Genomic DNA, 22027 nt, shown 5'->3' on the forward strand with positions numbered 1-22027 from the left:
AACAGAAATCAACTTTAGAATGAATATTTATTCAATTTTAGGCTTAAAAGTGATCAAAAAATGACTTGTAAAAAAATCAGCGTTTTTACTTCCAAACGCTGATTTTTTTGTTTCATCAAATATCGACCCAATATGAACAGAAATCAACTTTAGAATGAATATTTATTCAATTTTAGGCTTAAAAGTGATCAAAAAATGACTTGCAAAAAAATCAGCGTTTTTACTTCCAAACGCTGATTTTTTTGTTTCGTCAAATATCGACCCAATATGAACAGAAATCAACTTTAGAATGAATATTTATTCAATTTTAGGCTTAAAACTGGTCAAAAAATGACTTGTAAAAAAATCAGCGTTTTTACTTCCAAACGCTGATTTTTTTGTTTCGTCAAATATCGACCCAATATGAACAGAAATCAACTTTAGAATGAATATTTATTCAATTTTAGGCTTAAAAGTGATCAAAAATTGACTTGCAAAAAAATCAGAGTTTGAACCTCCAAACTCTGATTTTTTTGTTTCGTCAAATATCGACCCAATATGAACAGAAATCAACTTTAGAATGAATATTTATTCAATTTTAGGCTTAAAAGTGATCAAAAATTGACTTGCAAAAAAATCAGAGTTTGAACCTCCAAACTCTGATTTTTTTGTTTCGTCAAATATCGACCCAATATGAACAGAAATCAACTTTAGAATGAATATTTATTCAATTTTAGGCTTAAAAGTGGTCAAAAAATGACTTGTAAAAAAAATCAGCGTTTTTACTTCCAATCGCTGATTTTTTTGTTTCGTCAAATATCGACCCAATATGAACAGAAATCAACTTTAGAATGAATATTTATTCAATTTTAGGCTTAAAAGTGATCAAAAAATGACTTGCAAAAAAATCAGAGTTTGAACCTCCAAACTCTGATTTTTTTGTTTCATCAAATATCGACCCAATATGAACAGAAATCAACTTTAGAATGAATATTTATTCAATTTTAGGCTTAAAACTGGTCAAAAAATGACTTGCAAAAAAATCAGCGTTTTTACTTCCAAACGCTGATTTTTTTGTTTCATCAAATATCGACCCAATATGAACAGAAATCAACTTTAGAATGAATATTTATTCAATTTTAGGCTTAAAACTGGTCAAAAAATGACTTGTAAAAAAATCAGCGTTTTTACTTCCAAACGCTGATTTTTTTGTTTCGTCAAATATCGACCCAATATGAACAGAAATCAACTTTAGAATGAATATTTATTCAATTTTAGGCTTAAAACTGGTCAAAAAATGACTTGCAAAAAAATCAGCGTTTTTACCTCCAAACTCTGATTTTTTTGTTTCGTCAAATATCGACCCAATATGAACAGAAATCAACTTTAGAATGAATATTTATTCAATTTTAGGCTTAAAAGTGATCAAAAATTGACTTGCAAAAAAATCAGAGTTTTTACCTCCAAACTCTGATTTTTTTGTTTCGTCAAATATCGACCCAATATGAACAGAAATCAACTTTAGAATGAATATTTATTCAATTTTAGGCTTAAAAGTGATCAAAAAATGACTTGCAAAAAAATCAGAGTTTGAACCTCCAAACTCTGATTTTTTTGTTTCGTCAAATATCGACCCAATATGAACAGAAATCAACTTTAGAATGAATATTTATTCAATTTTAGGCTTAAAAGTGATCAAAAATTGACTTGCAAAAAAATCAGAGTTTGAACCTCCAAACTCTGATTTTTTTGTTTCGTCAAATATCGACCCAATATGAACAGAAATCAACTTTAGAATGAATATTTATTCAATTTTAGGCTTAAAACTGGTCAAAAAATGACTTGTAAAAAAATCAGCGTTTTTACTTCCAAACGCTGATTTTTTTGTTTCGTCAAATATCGACCCAATATGAACAGAAATCAACTTTAGAATGAATATTTATTCAATTTTAGGCTTAAAACTGGTCAAAAAAATGACTTGCAAAAAAAATCAGAGTTTGAAACTCCAAACTCTGATTTTTTTGTTTCGTCAAATATCGACCCAATATGAACAGAAATCAACTTTAGAATGAATATTTATTCAATTTTAGGCTTAAAAGTGATCAAAAATTGACTTGCAAAAAAATCAGAGTTTGAACCTCCAAACTCTGATTTTTTTGTTTCGTCAAATATCGACCCAATATGAACAGAAATCAACTTTAGAATGAATATTTATTCAATTTTAGGCTTAAAACTGATCAAAAAATGACTTGTAAAAAAATCAGCGTTTTTACTTCCAAACTCTGATTTTTTTGTTTCGTCAAATATCGACCCAATATGAACAGAAATCAACTTTAGAATGAATATTTATTCAATTTTAGGCTTAAAACTGGTCAAAAAATGACTTGCAAAAAAATCAGCGTTTTTACTTCCAAACTCTGATTTTTTTGTTTCGTCAAATATCGACCCAATATGAACAGAAATCAACTTTAGAATGAATATTTATTCAATTTTAGGCTTAAAAGTGATAAAAAATTGAGTTGCAAAAAAATCAGAGTTTGAACCTCCAAACTCTGATTTTTTTGTTTCGTCAAATATCGACCCAATATGAACAGAAATCAACTTTAGAATGAATATTTATTCAATTTTAGGCTTAAAAGTGATCAAAAAATGACTTGCAAAAAAATCAGCGTTTTTACTTCCAAACGCTGATTTTTTTGTTTCGTCAAATATCGACCCAATATGAACAGAAATCAACTTTAGAATGAATATTTATTCAATTTTAGGCTTAAAAGTGATCAAAAAATGACTTGTAAAAAAAATCAGAGTTTGAACATCCAAACTCTGATTTTTTTGTTTCGTCAAATATCGACCCAATATGAACAGAAATCAACTTTAGAATGAATATTTATTCAATTTTAGGCTTAAAAGTGATCAAAAAATGACTTGTAAAAAAAATCAGAGTTTTTACCTCCAAACTCTGATTTTTTTGTTTCGTCAAATATCGACCCAATATGAACAGAAATCAACTTTAGAATGAATATTTATTCAATTTTAGGCTTAAAACTGGTCAAAAAATGACTTGTAAAAAAATCAGCGTTTTTACTTCCAAACTCTGATTTTTTTGTTTCGTCAAATATCGACCCAATATGAACAGAAATCAACTTTAGAATGAATATTTATTCAATTTTAGGCTTAAAACTGGTCAAAAAATGACTTGTAAAAAAATCAGCGTTTTTACTTCCAAACTCTGATTTTTTTGTTTCGTCAAATATCGACCCAATATGAACAGAAATCAACTTTAGAATGAATATTTATTCAATTTTAGGCTTAAAAGTGATCAAAAATTGACTTGCAAAAAAATCAGAGTTTGAACCTCCAAACTCTGATTTTTTTGTTTTGTCAAATATCGACCCAATATGAACAAAAATCAACTTTAGAATGAATATTTATTCAATTTCAGGCTTAAAAGTGATCAAAAAAATGACTTGCAAAAAAATCAGAGTTTGAAAAAATCAGACCCAATATGTTTTAGAATGAATATTTATTCAATTCCAAACTCTGATCTGATTTTTTTGTTTCGTCAAATATCGACCCAATATGAACAGAAATCAACTTTAGAATGAATATTAATTCAATTTTAGACTTAAAAGTGATCAAAAAATGACTTGTAAAAAAATCAGCGTTTTTACTTCCAAACGCTGATTTTTTTGTTACGTCAAATATCGACCCAATATGAACAGAAATGAACTTTAGAATGAATATTTATTCAATTTTAGGCTTAAAAGGTCAAAAAATGACTTGTAAAAAAATCAGCGTTTTTACTTCCAAACGCTGATTTTTTTGTTTCGTCAAATATCGACCCAATATGAACAGAAATCAACTTTAGAATGAATATTTATTCAATTTTAGGCTTAAAAGTGATCAAAAAATGACTTGTAAAAAATCAGCGTTTTTACTTCCAAACTCTGATTTTTTTGTTTCGTCAAATATCGACCCAATATGAACAGAAATCAAATTTAGAATGAATATTTATTCAATTTTAGGCCTAAAAGTGATCAAAAATTGACTTGCAAAAAAATCAGAGTTTTTACCTCCAAACTCTGATTTTTTTGTTTCGTCAAATATCGACCCAATATGAACAGAAATCAACTTTAGAATGAATATTTATTCAATTTTAGGCTTAAAAGTGATCAAAAATTGACTTGAAAAAAAAATCAGAGTTTTTACCTCCAAACTCTGATTTTTTTGTTTCGTCAAATATCGACCCAATATGAACAGAAATCAACTTTAGAATGAATATTTATTCAATTTTAGGCTTAAAAGTGATCAAAAAATTACTTGCAAAAAATCAGAGTTTTTACTTCCAAACGCTGATTTTTTTGTTTCGTCAAATATCGACCCAATATGAACAGAAATCAACTTTAGAATGAATATTTATTCAATTTTAGGCTTAAAAGTGATCAAAAAATGACTTGCAAAAAAATCAGAGTTTGAACCTCCAAACTCTGATTTTTTTGTTTCATCAAATATCGACCCAATATGAACAAAAATCAACTTTAGAATGAATATTTATTCAATTTTAGGCTTAAAAGTGGTCAAAAAATGACTTGTAAAAAAATCAGCGTTTTTACTTCCAAACGCTGATTTTTTTGTTTCATCAAATATCGACCCAATATGAACAGAAATCAACTTTAGAATGAATATTTATTCAATTTTAGGCTTAAAAGTGATCAAAAAATGACTTGCAAAAAAATCAGAGTTTGAACCTCCAAACTCTGATTTTTTTGTTTCATCAAATATCGACCCAATATGAACAGAAATCAACTTTAGAATGAATATTTATTCAATTTTAGGCTTAAAACTGATCAAAAAATGACTTGTAAAAAAATCAGCGTTTTTACTTCCAAACGCTGATTTTTTTGTTTCGTCAAATATCGACCCAATATGAACAGAAATCAACTTTAGAATGAATATTTATTCAATTTTAGGCTTAAAAGTGATCAAAAAATGACTTGTAAAAAAATCAGAGTTTGAACCTCCAAACTCTGATTTTTTTGTTTCGTCAAATATCGACCCAATATGAACAGAAATCAACTTTAGAATGAATATTTATTCAATTTTAGGCTTAAAAGTGATCAAAAAATGACTTGTAAAAAAATCAGAGTTTGAACCTCCAAACTCTGATTTTTTTGTTTCGTCAAATATCGACCCAATATGAACAGAAATCAACTTTAGAATGAATATTTATTCAATTTTAGGCTTAAAACTGGTCAAAAAATGACTTGTAAAAAAATCAGCGTTTTTACTTCCAAACGCTGATTTTTTTGTTTCGTCAAATATCGACCCAATATGAACAGAAATCAACTTTAGAATGAATATTTATTCAATTTTAGGCTTAAAAGTGATCAAAAAATGACTTGTAAAAAAATCAGCGTTTTTACTTCCAAACGCTGATTTTTTTGTTTCGTCAAATATCGACCCAATATGAACAGAAATCAACTTTAGAATGAATATTTATTCAATTTTAGGCTTAAAAGTGATCAAAAAATGACTTGTAAAAAAATCAGCGTTTTTACTTCCAAACGCTGATTTTTTTGTTTCGTCAAATATCGACCCAATATGAACAGAAATCAACTTTAGAATGAATATTTATTCAATTTTAGGCTTAAAAGTGATCAAAAAATGACTTGCAAAAAAATCAGAGTTTGAACCTCCAAACTCTGATTTTTTTGTTTCATCAAATATCGACCCAATATGAACAGAAATCAACTTTAGAATGAATATTTATTCAATTTTAGGCTTAAAAGTGGTCAAAAAATGACTTGCAAAAAAATCAGCGTTTTTACTTCCAAACGCTGATTTTTTTGTTTCGTCAAATATCGACCCAATATGAACAGAAATCAACTTTAGAATGAATATTTATTCAATTTTAGGCTTAAAACTGGTCAAAAAATGACTTGTAAAAAAATCAGCGTTTTTACTTCCAAACGCTGATTTTTTTGTTTCGTCAAATATCGACCCAATATGAACAGAAATCAACTTTAGAATGAATATTTATTCAATTTTAGGCTTAAAAGTGATCAAAAAATGACTTGCAAAAAAATCAGAGTTTGAACCTCCAAACTCTGATTTTTTTGTTTCATCAAATATCGACCCAATATGAACAGAAATCAACTTTAGAATGAATATTTATTCAATTTTAGGCTTAAAAGTGATCAAAAAATGACTTGCAAAAAAAATCAGAGTTTGAACTTCCAAACTCTGATTTTTTTGTTTCGTCAAATATCGACCCAATATGAACAGAAATCAACTTTAGAATGAATATTTATTCAATTTAAGGCTTAAAAGTGATCAAAATATGACTTGCAAAAAAATCAGCGTTTTTACTTCCAAACGCTGATTTTTTTGTTTCGTCAAATATCGACCCAATATGAACAGAAATCAACTTTAGAATGAATATTTATTCAATTTTAGGCTTAAAAGTGATCAAAAAATGACTTGCAAAAAAATCAGAGTTTTTACCTCCAAACTCTGATTTTTTTGTTTCGTCAAATATCGACCCAATATGAACAGAAATCAACTTTAGAATGAATATTTATTCAATTTTAGGCTTAAAAGTGATCAAAAAATGACTTGCAAAAAAATCAGAGTTTTTACCTCCAAACTCTGATTTTTTTGTTTCGTTAAATATCGACCCAATATGAACAGAAATCAAATTTAGAATGAATATTTATTCAATTTTAGGCCTAAAAGTGATCAAAAATTGACTTGCAAAAAAATCAGAGTTTGAACCTCCAAACTCTGATTTTTTTGTTTCGTCAAATATCGACCCAATATGAACAGAAATCAACTTTAGAATGAATATTTATTCAATTTTAGGCTTAAAAGTGATCAAAAAATGACTTGCAAAAAAATCAGAGTTTGAACCTCCAAACTCTGATTTTTTTGTTTCGTCAAATATCGACCCAATATGAACAGAAATCAACTTTAGAATGAATATTTATTCAATTTTAGGCTTAAAAGTGATCAAAAATTGACTTGCAAAAAAATCAGAGTTTGAACCTCCAAACTCTGATTTTTTTGTTTCATCAAATATCGACCCAATATGAACAGAAATCAACTTTAGAATGAATATTTATTCAATTTTAGGCTTAAAAGTTATAAAAAAATGACTTGCAAAAAAAATCAGAGTTTTTACCTCCAAACTCTGATTTTTTTGTTTCATCAAATATCGACCCAATATGAACAAAAATCAACTTTAGAATGAATATTTATTCAATTTTAGGCTTAAAAGTGATCAAAAATTGACTTGCAAAAAAATCAGAGTTTGAACCTCCAAACTCTGATTTTTTTGTTTCATCAAATATCGACCCAATATGAACAAAAATCAACTTTAGAATGAATATTTATTCAATTTTAGGCTTAAAAGTGATCAAAAAATGACTTGCAAAAAAAATCAGAGTTTGAACCTCCAAACTCTGATTTTTTTGTTTCATCAAATATCGACCCAATATGAACAGAAATCAACTTTAGAATGAATATTTATTCAATTTTAGGCTTATAACTGGTCAAAAAATTATTATTTAAATGAAATGACTAATATGAGAAAATTTTATATAATCAAAATCGTAGTTTAGGACTCAAGAAAAGTAACATTTACTCACCTCATTCTAAAATAAAACTTTCAAATATGAGCCGAAAATCAATTTAAAAAACTCTTTTTGTTCAATTGAAACTTTTTTCTTTATTTTCTTTTAATTTATCAAATTTTATTAATATATACAAAATTCTTCTACATTTCTCTACCAAATAAAATAATATTAAATAATAGGTCATGACCATAAAAAAGTTTTTAAATAATTTAAATTTCGTACCTACCTCCATCAATCCATGTTTCTTGACATTTCTGACTTTTTTTAAAAAGAAAATTAAAAAGTAAAAAAATATCACGTACCTGCCATTTTTGTCAGCTTCTCTCCTCGTGACCTATATATATGGAAGAAGTGGTAAATTAAGACACAGAAACAATCCCATCCATGGATCCAACATCTGCTGCACACTTTTTCCGAAAAGGATATTTCTTCGTGCAGAGAAAAAAAAGTGGGAATGAAAAAATAAAATTTTCATTTTTTTTTTAAATTAAAATAGAAATTTTTTTGAATATTTTTTATAAAGGATAGGGGAGACATACATTTATAAAAATTAAAAAAAAAAAATAAAAAATTGCGACGAACACAAAGAAGCGAAATTCTTTCTGTTCTCCAACCAACACACCAAAGGTGATTGTTAGACTCAAAATTTGATAAGATACTGATAAGAAACAAACAAAAAATTCATACAAGGACCTAAACTCTCTCAGTTTTTGTTTTGAGAATATACCTTGCTTCTGCTTTTGGACCTCTGCCTGATTTTCTTTCTTCTTCTTCATCTTCTAAATAATAATTTATTATCAGCTACCATTCATTTTTACTGATTACTTTCAACTTTTCTACCAAATATTAATTTATTATTTTTTTATTGTACAAAAAACATTGAATTTCCTAAAACTGAAGAAGACCTTTTCATACTAACCTGAGAAAATTTTTGAGATTTTTTTTCCCTGAATGCAAACTAATTATTTGCGATTTTTTTTATACACGTATCCTTTTTTATCTTTATTAGTTTTCTCTTCTATATTTTCTCTTAATCTTTTTTTTTTATTTAAATATAATAATAAGCGATATTTTTTAATATTTTTTTCTTAAACCTACAATATTTCCTTGTTATTTATTTTTTTTTCGGGAGGGGGATTTTTTTTTGCTCAATGCTTTGTCTCTCAAAGAGACGGGACTAAAATTGAGCTTAAATTCTATGTTTCAATTGATTTTTAGATCATAGCTAGTAAAGCATGTTTTACAATTGGATGGGCTGCTACAAATCAGTATAAAAAATTTTTCCACATAATTTTCTATTGATAATTTTTTTTTCTTCAGATTGATTCAATTTTTTTGATTGTTCCATTTTTTCTTGCCTTGTTAACAAAAATTGTACGAATAAGAAAGATTTTTTTTTCGGAATGTTTCTTTATAAAAAACAGTACCGATGTTAAATGTTATGACTTTTTTTATGAGTAATTCTAAATATTTTTTTTCTATATGGGACTGAATTACGAAAAATGTTTCATACTTCATTTTATTAATTTTTTTAAAAATTCTATAAAATTTTTAATGAGCAAAAATAATTAAAAAGTATCAAAAATGATTAAAAAAATTATTTTAAATTTATTTTTGACATATTTTTATTCAAATTTCGTAAATGTCAGTTCAAAAATTGACCGTTAAAAATTTATTTAAAAAAAATTTAAATAAAAATTTATTCAAGAAATTATTTTTTTAATTATGAAATTTATTTAAAAATTATATTTTTTAATTTTAAATTAATTCAAAAATATTTTTTTCATTAAACTTTTTAATTTTAAAATATAAAAAAAATATTTTTAAAAACAAAAAAAATTAAAATGAAAAATAAAACATTTTTTCAAATTTCATCTGCCCAAGATATATTTTTATTTTTTTGGACGAATTTTTGACTAATATTTTTTTATATTTTTACGTTTTTTAGGCAAATTATTTTTTTATAGTTGAAAATATTTTGAGAGATTTTTTTTCTGTTTTTTTTTATTTAATTAATAAACAGAAAAATTAAATTAAAAGCTCTCTCTTGGCATTAAAAAAAATCACTACGGAGGGTGGAATTGTAAAAAAAAACTAACTAAAGATTTTTTTATAATATATAAAAATTACATCTGACTTTTTAGTTGATTTTCTTTAATATATAAAATACTGACTTAATTCCTATATTTTTAATAAAGTTCTTTGTCATCTGCATCATCACTAACAGCATTTGTCAATGTGATGTTGTTATTTTGTCTCTTTTTTAATTCTAAATCCACGGACATATGTAAATGGTAAATCTAAACATTAATAATTAATAGTGTTTGTGTGTGATAAAATTACGGGGTAATTTTTGCTTTTTATCAAAATTGCTTGTGGTCAACAAACTGCACCTTTTTTTATACCTGTCAACACCTGTTTCTCTCTGGGGGTCTCCTACCAAAAACCTGTTTTTCTGCAATTCTTTCTTTTTTTCTAACAAATTTTTTCTTTCTTTTCTGAGAACCTGACTTTTTACCCTATCTTTTGACTCTAAAATTGGGCAGAACCTATTGACCTACAATGGGGGGTAAATGAGAGAAAATATTTTCGTAACATTAGATTGTTTTTTGTGTGTGATTTTTTTGATGAAACATGAATCAACACATTTGAGGAAAAAAAAGTCGAAAATGGGAAAAAAAGTTTTTTTTTTTTGTATGGAAGGTTTTTTTTTGTTTCGTTGATGGAAAATGTTAAAAGAAAAAAATTAGGAAGAAGGATACTCACCACAAGCAATTTCAATGAAATTCTGTCTTTTTTTAGTATCTCCTGTTAAAATTTCCACCTTGGTTACCGCCGAAGCCTCCTTGGTTGCCTAAAAAAAAAATTATTTTTAATTTTTGTCTTTTAAATTTAAAAAAAAATTATTAAATAAATTTTTTGAATTAATTTAAATAAATTTAATTTTTTTTATTAAAAGAATTAATTTTTTTTTATCAAATTAAATTTTGAATTATTTTTTTTAATTTAAATTTTTTAAAATAAAAAAAATTAAATTTTATTAAATATTTAAAAATTTATTTATTTATTTAAATTCAAATCTTTTTAAAAAATTATTTAAATAAATTTTAAATTTTTTAAATGAGATTTGAGTTTAAAAAAAATTGTCGCCAGACAGTGTGTTGCCACAGACATTGTAGTTGGCCTGTGTAACATAGCGAGTCGAAGCTTTTTATCTCACAGAATCTATAATTTCTTTTCCACACAACCGACGTTCGTATGTCTGAAGTGCTATCCCAGTCTGTGATTCGCATTTTTAAGGCATAAAAAGTGCTTTTTTCGACTTACCGTAGTTATTTGGGGGTCCTCCATACGGTGCCGCTCTGTTATTTTGGGCGCCAAATCCGCCGCCACGCACTGGTCCCGCATTGTATCCCTGTTGGTAATTGTTACCAAAGTCATCGTGACCCCATCCGCCGTTATTCTGGTTGCCCTGATTGCCCCATTGGTTCCCCTGATGATCCCACGGACCTCCTTGCACGTGCCCGCCTTGATTCCAACCGCCGCCCTGATTATTGTACCCGCCATTGCCATAACCGCCCTGATCGTTGCCCCAACCGCCATCGTTGCGATTCCAACCGCCTTGATTGCCGCCGCGCATGCCCTGATTGCCCCACTGATTATTGCCGCCGCCCTGATTTCCATACCCTCGACCCATTGGAGGACCTCCGTAGCCTCCGCCGCCGCCGCCCTGCCGTTGAGCATCCTTGTGTCGATCCATTTCCTGCTTGGAAAGCGCTTTTTTGACGTCCAGCAACTTATTTTGGATCGTGTGATTTTTTTGCAGGACAATTTTGTCGACGGGATCGTAATCGTCGAACTCGACGAAGCCAAAGCCGCGTTTTTTGCCCGTTTCTTTTTCCGTTACGAGAACGACGGATGTCACGTTGCCGAATGTCGAGAAATATTCGCGTAAATGCTCCTCTTCGAAGTCATCGCGGAGACCGCCAACGAAAAGTTTCTTCACAGAAGCACCTGCTTCGGGACGGGCGATGTCTTGACGTGGCACAGCACGTTTTGGCTCGACAACTCTGGAAGAAATTAAGAGAAAAAATTGTTTTGAGTAAGAAATTCTCATGAAAAAGTAAGAAAATTATTAAATTTAATTTTTTTAAATTAAAAAAAAATTATTAAATTAATTTTTTATATTAAATTTTTCAAAAAAATTTTCAAAATTATTTTTTTATTTGAAAAAAAAAATATTTATCTTTATTTTTTAAATTAAAAAAATATTATTTAATTTATTTTTGAAATTATAAATTGCACTAATACTGTTCCATGTTTAAAATTTTTTTTTTTTTTTTAATTTTTAAATTTAATTTTTTTAATAAATAAATTTATTTTATCTTTGAATTTTTTATTTTAAAATTCAAAAATTTTTTAAATTTATTTTTAATTCATTTTTTTTTTAATTTTAATGAATTTATTTTTTTAGGAATTAAAATTTAAATTTATTTTTTTTAATGAATAAAATTATTTAACTTTAAATCAATTTTTTAAATTGAGAAAATTATTGATTTTTCATATTTTTGAAAAAAAATTTAAATAAATAATTTATAATAAAATAAAAAATAATAAAATAAATTTAAATAAAATTTTGAATTTTTTAATTTATTTTTGTTTTCAAAAATCAATTTTAATTTTTTTTTTGTTTTTAAAAATCAATTTTAATTTTTTTACCAAAAATAATACCTAATATTTAAAAAAAATTAATTTTAATATTTTTTTTTTCGTAAAAATATAATTAAAAGCTTTCACATAGTTACTGAATGACCTTCAACAACCACAAAGATAAGCTCAAAATCCACTAATTCGTGCTCTTACAGTCAAAAGAACGCCGATCTCTGTTATGAAACGCAGACTCGGAGCTGGGACTGTGACGCTTTTTGCATATTTTTTTTTCTTAATTAAAATTTAAAACTCGAGCGAAATCAACTTACCGTCCGTCAATTTTGTGTGGGCGTTGTTTTTGGGCATCGTCAACCATGAAAGATTTCGAGTACGTGATGAAACCAAAACCACGTGAACGTTTTGTTTTCGGGTCTTTCATTACGACGACATCCACAACTTTGCCCCATTTCTCGAAATACGCCTTCAAGGTCTCGTCCGTGGTGCGATAATCCAATCCGCCGATGAACAACTTGCGAAGACATTCTTGCTCACGAATTGGTTCCTGCGAAAAAAAAAAGATAAGAAATGTGTCTTTGCCGGCATATGCTAATCAATTTGTATTTATAGAAACACACATACGAGCGCGAGACAGACAACGAACCACGTTATCGATTGAAAAAATTTACAAAATGGCGGAAAGCGCCATATTGGAAGGCATTTTTGTGGTAAAAAATGTTAAATTTTTACGATTTTTCAGGAATAAAAGGATTGATTTTTTGCGAAAATTAATTCAAAAGACCGATTTTTGTCGAGATAATGTAAAAATGTGACGGAATGCCACGTTGAACTCACCCCATCTTCGTCAACTTGGTTCCGACCATTCTGATGATTATTTTGGTTGTTTCCATTCTGGGTTTCTGTTTGACTTTGACTCATTTTTGTTGTGTAAAAAATTAAATTTGGTCTTTAAAGGGAGTGATTTGCGAAGTTTTTTTTATGGAATTTTTTTTTTGATTATTTGATTTTTTTGCGGAAACACGTCTACTCACTGTTGCTGTTCACGATGAATTGAACGAATTTCACGTTCCGTTTTCAGATGTCAACCAAATGTCAAATGACATGAAACTGTCAAAAAATTCATTCGCACGGGTGTAAAATTTAAGATGCTCCTGAGCCATAAATATTAAGTTCACATAAAAAAAAATTTTGGTAAATTTTCATGAAATTGTCTGAAATTTTTTAATGCTTTATTTATTTAGTGAAAATTTGAAGCGTAAAATTTGAAAAAAAAATAAATCATATTTTAATAAAGATTTTGATTTTTTTTTAAAAAATTTAAATAACATTTGAATTAATCAAGGGGGTTTGGTGCCTTAAAATGGGTCAAAAATATAAATCAATTTTTTAATTTTTTGATTTTTCAAAATGGGTCTAAAAAATTAAATAAAAATTTATTTAATGAATGTGGTGGTGCCTTATCATATCTATGGGTCAATAATATACAAAAATTAACTAAATTTCTTGATTTTTCAATAATCACTCGATACTCGGAGTAAAAAAAAGCATTAAAAAATTAAATAAAAATATATTTAATGAAGTTTTCAACTTCTTAAACTAATTTATGTTGAGCAAAAAAAAAAGAATTAAAGACTCAAACTATAAAATATTAAAAAAGTTAGAGAGACATATCAAATCCGCTGAGTTCCTCAAAGTTTTAGGGTAAAGATCAAAGTATACTTATTTATGATGTATAAAAATATTTTTTTTCTTAATTTTCTGCTTCTCACTTTTTTTATCTAGGCTTGGGACTGGTCAGTGATAAAACACTAAGCAAACTTAGCAGCTAGTTGTAACTAGTGACGATGATGTCGCAGCGCACTTCGCTTCTGGTTGATGTGCTCTCTCCATCTCTTTTGATGATCCTTGACGGTCATCAGACCCCGATCAACGACCACTGCCTCGACCACTTTGAACAAGTGGGAGTCCTTGAACTGGAGATACCCAGATCCCTTCCGCGGTCTCGAAGCCACTTCTCCTTGAAGCTGTTCGCCAAATAGGACTCCATACGCTCTGCAGACAAAGTATGTGACACTTGCCGGGGTGATGTGCCGTGTCTTGTGTCGTATGAACTCATACATCCGCATCCACTCTTGCGTATGAGTGATCTCCAGCCTTCCATTTACGTTCACAAACTCCATTCGGTAATTCATGGGGAAAAGAATGCGGAAGAAGTCCGAAACTTGGTACGGGCGAACATGTGGAGGCACATCGTCGTCTTCGACCGATCTTATCAGATTTTTTTGTGACTTTAAAACTAAAGTTTTTGATATTTCTGAGGAATATAAATTTTTGACAACATTATAAACAATAATGTAAATAATATAAATCTGTCACAATAATATAAATCTAAAAATAAATAAATTTCTACAATATATAAAAGATATATTTTTTCGATTTTTTTTCGAAAAAATTTTTTTCTTAATGAAATATTAAAAAATTAACCGAAAATTGCTTTAAAATCATAATTTACAAGATTTTTCAAAAAAAAAAGAAAAAAAATGTCAAAATACCAAATAGACGTCAAAAATTTCCAAACAATTACCTGACACCGCGCGAACATCTCATCGAACTACCAGCACCGGCGGCAGATACGTTTTGTTTACCCGAGTAAATAGCTCGATTATATATTTCGTGTTAAAGCAGTAATTAGTGTAAAAAATTGTAAAAAAATACGGCAATCAGCCAATAATCGAGTGGAATCCTTCGATTTTCCGATAATTCGTGCAGTTACGTGGTAAGTTAAGAAAAATATCAAATACGTGGCTCTTTGGTACTTTGTTCGCCTTGACTTTGTTCCAAAGTTGCGGAATGAAATTTATGAAATGTAAAACAAATCGACTCGTATTTGCTCGTTTCTCGCGTAGAATCGCAAAAAAAAAATGTCGCAAAACCCACATTTTATAACGAGATGTGACGAATTCATTTTTTGCGGTGCTTTTGACGAGAAAAAAAATCTAAGCAAGCCAGGACTTTGCTTGTAGTAACCATAGCGATAAAGTAACAAGAGTAGAAAAAAAAGCGTTAGTCATCGTATGTTGATTTCCTCTTCTATTACATTTTCAGTAGTGCTTGACAATCGTTCTAGCATACAACTCCGTTCAATCTAATCGAACACAACACCAACAACAAAGCGAACCAGCGAAGCAATTGAAGCGGAAAATATCGCGCGAGAGAGAAAAAGAGCAGAAAATGGGTCGTCGTTCGCCTGATTCGCCAGACGTCGTTACGGATTACAATGGTGGCGGCGGAAAAATGGACAAATATCGTCATCGGTCTCCCGCATCGCCCAGCAGCGTTGATCGTCGTCGTTACGCCGAACGTTCAGTTACGCCCGTCAAACGTCGTTCCCGTCGCAGTCGAAGTTACGATTCGCCCGATCGCCGACACCGAAACAATCGCAAAACTACGGATAATCCGCCGCCCTCGAGATGCGTTGGGATTTTTGGCATGAACATTTACACGCGTGAATCTCAAATTCGTGATTTGTTCTCGAAATTTGGCGAGATTCGTCGTATCAACATGATTACGTGCTCACAGGTGAGTTTTTAAGATTTTTCTTTCATTTTTTCCAGAGAAAATTTACTTTTTGACATAAAAAAATTGTCAGAAAGTTATTGATCTGGATAGAGCGAAAGTTCAATTCACTTGAGTTTAGGATGCGATTCTGATGAGTCTCGATATCGTATCAAAGGCCTTGTGAAACAATTTTTTATTGTCAGTGACGTATCTGAAGTTTTTGTGTTAAGGGGCAAACAGCAGCAAAAGGAGCCCTTTTCATGATTTTTAACTCAAAATTTGAAATTAAAATTTAACAATTCAATAAAAAATGAAAAAAAATCGTGCCTCTCAGGCTGAAAAAATTAATCAAAAATTTTTTAGAACGTTAAAGACTTAAAAAAAATATCAGAAATTTTTTTTTTTTTGAAAAAGAATTTATATGAAAAAGACAATTTTATGGAAATTTCCAATAGAAATCCTTGAGCTTTTCTAAAATTTTATAAAAAAATTTAAAAAATTACGGATTTTTATGTTTTTAAAACTGTACATTTTTTCCGAAAAAAAAAATCTTAAAGTTTTAGTTTTTATATATTTTCAAAAAAGTAAAATTTGGAGTTAAAAAATTTAAATTTTTATAAAATTTCAGGGCGAATTTATTATTTTTTCAACTTTTTAAGTCAAAAACTAAAAGTTTTTTCATGAAGTCAATTTTTTCTAAATTTTTTAGTGATGAAATTCACAAAAATATGAATTTTGTAAAGAAAAATATTCTAATCTTTAAAATTTCAAATTTTTTGTGTTAAAAATTATTTAAAATCTAACAAAATTTTATAAAAATTTTAATTTTTTCTTTCTTTTTAAATTTTGAAGGAAGATAAGATATTTCATGCTCTATTTTTTCAAAATCTCATGAAAAATCTTAATATTTCTCACTAAATTATCAAAAATTCTGATAAACAGTTAAAATTAATGACTTTTCATCAGTTTTTTTTACAAAAATTTAAATTTTTTACCAGCTTTTATAATTTTTTTTTAAATTCGATTTTTTTTATTTTCTATTTTAAAAATTACTCTTGAAAAATTTCAAATAAATTAATTAGAAAAAATGTTTTAAAATTTTAAATTAATTATTTTTTAATTAAAATTTTCAAAATATCATAATTTTTAAGAAAATAAAAATTTTAGAAAATAATTGAAAATTTCCTTGAAAAATGTCCACTGAGCCCCTCTAAGCTACGTCACTGACTTTAAAAATATTTTTTTAATAATAAAAACATAACCTCAAAACTCAATTTTTTCCAGACTGGTCGTTCCCGCGGCTTCGGCTTCGTCTATTTCCAGCAACTCGAAGACGCAATTAACGCCAAGGAACAAACGAACGGCATGGAACTCGACGAGCGTCGTATTCGCGTCGACTACAGTATCACAGATCGTGCTCACACCCCGACCCCGGGAACTTACATGGGAAGTCGTTACGATAGCAGGTAAGGAAGTGCGTGACCGAAATGGACTCGAGAAACGCTCAAGACGGATTTTAAATCAAAAAAACGAAACAAGATCAAGGATTTACCGAAAATTTTTCAACGATCCAAGAATTGCTTCAATCAATTTTCACATTTAAAAAAAATGACTTTTCGACCTTCAACAAGCAACAATTTCAGCAATTTCAAACAAATTCTTGTCTGTATCCGTTTCAGATACCGTCAACGAGGAAATTATGACCATGATAGACGTCGGCGATACGATCGGTGAGTAATTTATTTTTTTGCATTGACATTTCCTGCATTTTTGCTAAAAATTTTTATAAATTTTTTAGTCGTCGTTCGCCGTCACGTTCCCGCAGCCGTTCGTACGAGCGCAGCAGCCGATATCGCAGCAGCAAACGTCATCGTCACCACAGCGCCCGTTCGCACTCCCGTTCCGACTAATGTCACGCGACTCTCTCTGCCACGAACTAGTATTCAATTCCCGGTGCTTTTAACAGAAAAAACACAATAAGAATCGCCTTGATATTTTCTTTTAAATAAAATAACAGAAAAATTAATTTAAAAAAAAATACTTAATCGAACATGACAGAAGAAAATTTATGTTTTTAGCGAAAAATCTTTAAAAAAAACCTCGATTAATTAATGTTAAAATTAAAAAAAAATAATTGCCACCTAAGTTGTAAGATTTTTGAATTACAAAAAAATCGTCTTTTTTCGAGAAAAATTGATCTCTTAGAAAAAAATCAAAATTAATTTATTTTCGCACGTTTGTCAATCAAAAAATTAGCTTTAAGAAGTTCTTTCGTGATTTAGATTCTTCGCACATTGTCACAAAAAAATTAAATAAATAGTTAAGAGATGGTGTGGATATTCGTTCTTTTTGTTGAAAAAACAAAAAAAAAAATAGTTTGTAAAACTATCCGATCAATTATTTATGAGAAACAAAAAAAAAACGTGCTTGCACAGAGACTGAGAGAAGAAATAATGGGACATTTAATGTAAAAACAAAAAATAAAGAAAAAAATATGAAATATCAGATGAAAATATATATATTTAAATATTCGTATGTTTAGAAAATAATGATAAATAATTAAAAATAAAGAATATCATGTATTGTTATAGCGAAATTGTTTTGGAGTTTTTATTTAAAAATTTTTTTCAGGTCTTTGGGTATTTAAAATTAGATTTTTTTTTTTGTTGAAAATTTTAATATTGATTGTTTTTCTCAAAAATTGTTATTTTTGTACCAATAATATTTTTTTAAAATTTAAATAGGACTCAAGAAATAAAAAAAATAATTCTTAAATTGCTCGAAAGTTTAAAAATTTCTTTAAAATATATTTTCTTAATATTATTTTTTATTTATTTTATTTTTTAATAAAGAAAATCCATCGATTTATGAGTAAAATTTAAAAATAATGCAATTTTATAAACTGAGGTCAATTAAATATTTTAAAATTCAAAAGAAAATTTGTTTCAAAATCTTCAGAAAATGGAACAAAAATTCAATTTTTCAAAAATATTTGATTAATTTCAAGAAAAAAAAACTTCAGATTATTCGAAAATTTAGCTTTGAACATCGATAAAGCCTCAAAAACTTGAAATTTGAGTGAAAAAATTTTTAAATTTGCCCAAAAGCAATAAAATTTAGATTTTTGAATTCAAAATTGGTAAAAAAATTTTTTTTTAATTTTTTAAAAATAATTTTGGGAGATATTTAAACAAAATTTTCATACAAAAGGCACCAATTTGATTAGTTTTAACAATTTAGCAACAAAAATCATACTTTTGAATACATTTTCTTAATTTTTTTTATCGAGTAAATGTAAATGAATTTTAATTTTAAATGAATTTAAAACGCAGGAAATGCTTAAAAATTTGTAAGTTTTTCAGTAAAATAAATAACATCGAATGAAATTCTTACAAAAAAAGGAAAAAATATAAAAAAAAAATTGTTGAAAAGCAGAAAAATTCTTACGAATTGATCAAAAAAACATGTTTATTGAAAGATTTTCCTTTATTAAACGTAAACAAAAATTATAAAATTATTTTTTTAAATTTTTTTTTTGTCATTAAATAAAATAATAAAATTAATAGTAAATTTAATTAAGGCCGCTCTAAATTTTTTTCTTTGTTTTTGTTCCATGTCCCATTTCAAAAGACGAAAATCCAATGGGGCAAAATAAAAAAAAAGTTGAAAATTTCATCAAAATTGACCATTTTTTGGTCTTTTCCCATATTTTTTTAAGGAATTTTCAAAAAAAAAATTTTAAATATTTTCAATATTCAAGAATTTTGTATTGAAAAACGAAATTTAACATAACTTTCTTCTCTAAAATTTTCTACAAAAAAAATATTTTTTCAAATTTTTTTAACAGTCATTTTTATGAAATTTTTAGAATTTTTTTTTGATTAAATTTTTAACTTGAACTATTCTGAGATTTTTAATTTACAAATCTTAATATTTTATTTTTTTTTTAAATATTCATTGAGGACCAAAATTTGTTAAAATTTTGTCATTTTGTATGAAAAAGTATTGAAAAACTATTTTTTTGAACAAACTATTATGAAAAAAATCTTTTGGGACAAAAACATCGAAAAAAATTTGGAACGGCCTAAATTAAATTAAAATTGAGAGAAATAAACTTAATAGTATAATAGATTTCTTTATCGAAACTCTTGAAAAATAGCAAAATTTAACATTAAAAGGTCAAATATTTAAACTTTTTGATTTTTTTAAAATTTTACTAAAAACATAACATTAAATTCTTTTAAGCCTTGAGCAGCAATTCTTTAAATTTTGATTTTATCACAATTTCTTGAAAATTTTATGGTTTTTCATGATTTAATGACTTGAAAGAATTTAAATTTATGATTTCATGAGACAAAATTTGTTAAAAAATTTAAATTTAAATTTTATGTTTCAAAAAAATTGGTCTGGCCTAAATTATTTGAATTAATTAAAAATTGAAATAATATCATAGAGAAAAATTAAAATTTTAAAATAAGTTTCAAAATTTTTAAAAAATTTGAAAAATTATTTTTAAAATTTTTGTTCTTTTAATTTTAAATTTTACAAAATATCAAAAGTTTCGATAAAGAATTCAATTACTCTTCTGAAAAAATTATTTGGATTTATTTAAAATTATTTATTTTAATAATTTTTGAGAAGAAAACTAAAAAAACTTTAAAATTTTGTTATTACATTTTATTTTTATTAATTATCTTTTTTTTAATAATCAAAATTGCGCCATAATAATGATTCTTAAAGTGACTTTTTTTTGTTGTTTCTTAATAAAAAATATAGAACTTATTGTGTACGCGAATTTCCCTCGTGCATACACACTGCTTACAATTCTTAATGATTAAAGTCGGGACTCTGTTTTTCTAAGCTTACAATTAATAATGTACTAAAAAATTGTCAAAAAAATGTTAAATTATTCGTCCTTTCACAAAAAACAGATCATTATTCGGAAAAAGGAGGGGGGAGCTTATCATTTAAAGAAACTTAAAATCTAGAAATCTGAATGAATTTTAAAAAAAACTTGAAAAATCCGCCCGGAAATTTATCCGATAAAGTGAGGTTGGAGGTATTTCATCATGCCGAATGTACGGAATCGCTTGACGCCGATGACCTTCAACAAGTCGGCATCGCAAATGGCAAACTGTTTGTTCTTCGGATCGTACAAATTGCGTTCCTTGATGAGGGCCCAGACCTTCTTGACGACTTCGTGTCGCGGCAACGTCGATTCGCCCATGAGACTTGCCAATTCGGGCGATAATTGCAGGGGGCGCGTAAATCCGGTGCCTCCTTTGCCACCTTTTTTGGCGCCTCCCGCTGCTGCCTTCTTCTTTTTCGGTTTGTAATCGTCGTCCGAGTCGGAATCGGAGCCCTTCTTTTTCTTCGCTTTGCCGCTGCTGCCCTTGCTCTTGTTCGGTTTGTAGTCGTCGTCGGAGCCGTCGTCGCTGCCGTCGTCACTGTCATCGCGACGCTTTTTCTTCGGAGCCGCCTTTTTCGAGGGTGCCGGTCGTTTTGCGGGCTTTTCATCTTCCGATTCGTCCTCGGACTCGTCATCGTCGTCCTCGTCATCCGATCGATCGTTGATAAATTCCATCACAAGCTCGTCCACTAACTTTTTGCGATCCGTCAAGTCGCAATCCAACTTTTCCTCGAGTTCCTGTCTAACCTTGCGGGCAGACGTTTTTGACAAATCCGCATCTTTCAAGATTGCTGCAGCGAGAAAAATTTAAAAAAAATTAGAAAATTTTGATTTTTAAACCCGATGGCGGTTCTTATGACAACGAACGACGACGCGAAATAAACAAACACAAAAAATCTCGTAAAAAAAGTTGGAGAATGGCCAATTTGAACGAGCGCCGGTTTTTGTGTTTTTTTGAATGAACTAACGCGAAATCCGCCAAAATGTGGGAAATTTTGAATGTGACGCGATTTCATCGTTCACGTTGTCATATTTTTACGGGGAACAATCAAAAGATAAAAACGTACCGTGAATTTCTTTCTTGAGGGTTTCTCGTGATGGTACTTCAGCCATTTTGTTGTTTTGCCTTGCGGTATCAATTTCATTCGTCTCACAAGTGAATTGAACTTGAATTAGAACATGGCGAGTTGTGTTATCATTTTCATTCGTCTCAGAGCTGTTGAGTACCGTATTCCGGCGAACAACAAACTCCGGTGTGGGCTTTGATCGTCGGACGAAT

At 28.4% G+C, this 22027-nt stretch overlaps 3 protein-coding genes across 6 annotated transcripts; 1 reads left to right on the forward strand and 2 right to left on the reverse strand.

The window, feature by feature from the left end:
- Nucleotides 1-9557: 9557 nt before the first annotated feature.
- Nucleotides 9558-13315, reverse strand: LOC134834669 (heterogeneous nuclear ribonucleoprotein 87F-like). Of its 4 annotated transcripts, none has more exons than XM_063849408.1 (5): nt 13116-13315; nt 12593-12825; nt 10941-11683; nt 10438-10467; nt 9558-9913 (listed from the first exon to the last, which is right to left on the reverse strand). In XM_063849408.1, the coding sequence occupies exons 1-5, from the start codon at nt 13197-13199 to the stop codon at nt 9861-9863; spliced, it is 1143 nt and encodes a 380-aa protein (XP_063705478.1). In that variant the 5' UTR covers nt 13200-13315; the 3' UTR covers nt 9558-9860. The 4 variants fall into 4 exon arrangements, with proteins under 4 accessions (XP_063705478.1, XP_063705482.1, XP_063705480.1 ...); XM_063849412.1 differs by having other exon boundaries at nt 10380-10467; XM_063849410.1 differs by having other exon boundaries at nt 9558-9969; nt 10380-10467.
- A 1599-nt stretch (nt 13316-14914) lies between these two features.
- LOC134833534 (transformer-2 protein homolog alpha) lies at nt 14915-18424 on the forward strand. Its single transcript, XM_063847875.1, has 5 exons — nt 14915-15057; nt 15387-15860; nt 17124-17305; nt 17519-17569; nt 17638-18424. The coding sequence occupies exons 2-5, from the start codon at nt 15513-15515 to the stop codon at nt 17747-17749; spliced, it is 693 nt and encodes a 230-aa protein (XP_063703945.1). The 5' UTR covers nt 14915-15057; nt 15387-15512; the 3' UTR covers nt 17750-18424.
- Nucleotides 18425-20507: 2083 nt separating this feature from the next.
- On the reverse strand, nt 20508-21888 carry LOC134833522 (uncharacterized). Its single transcript, XM_063847856.1, has 2 exons — nt 21816-21888; nt 20508-21539 (listed from the first exon to the last, which is right to left on the reverse strand). The coding sequence occupies exons 1-2, from the start codon at nt 21859-21861 to the stop codon at nt 20875-20877; spliced, it is 711 nt and encodes a 236-aa protein (XP_063703926.1). The 5' UTR covers nt 21862-21888; the 3' UTR covers nt 20508-20874.
- Nucleotides 21889-22027: the final 139 nt, after the last annotated feature.

The sequence above is a fragment of the Culicoides brevitarsis genome, chromosome 3 (assembly GCF_036172545.1).
Source record: "Culicoides brevitarsis isolate CSIRO-B50_1 chromosome 3, AGI_CSIRO_Cbre_v1, whole genome shotgun sequence".
Lineage (NCBI taxonomy): Eukaryota > Metazoa > Arthropoda > Insecta > Diptera > Ceratopogonidae > Culicoides > Culicoides brevitarsis.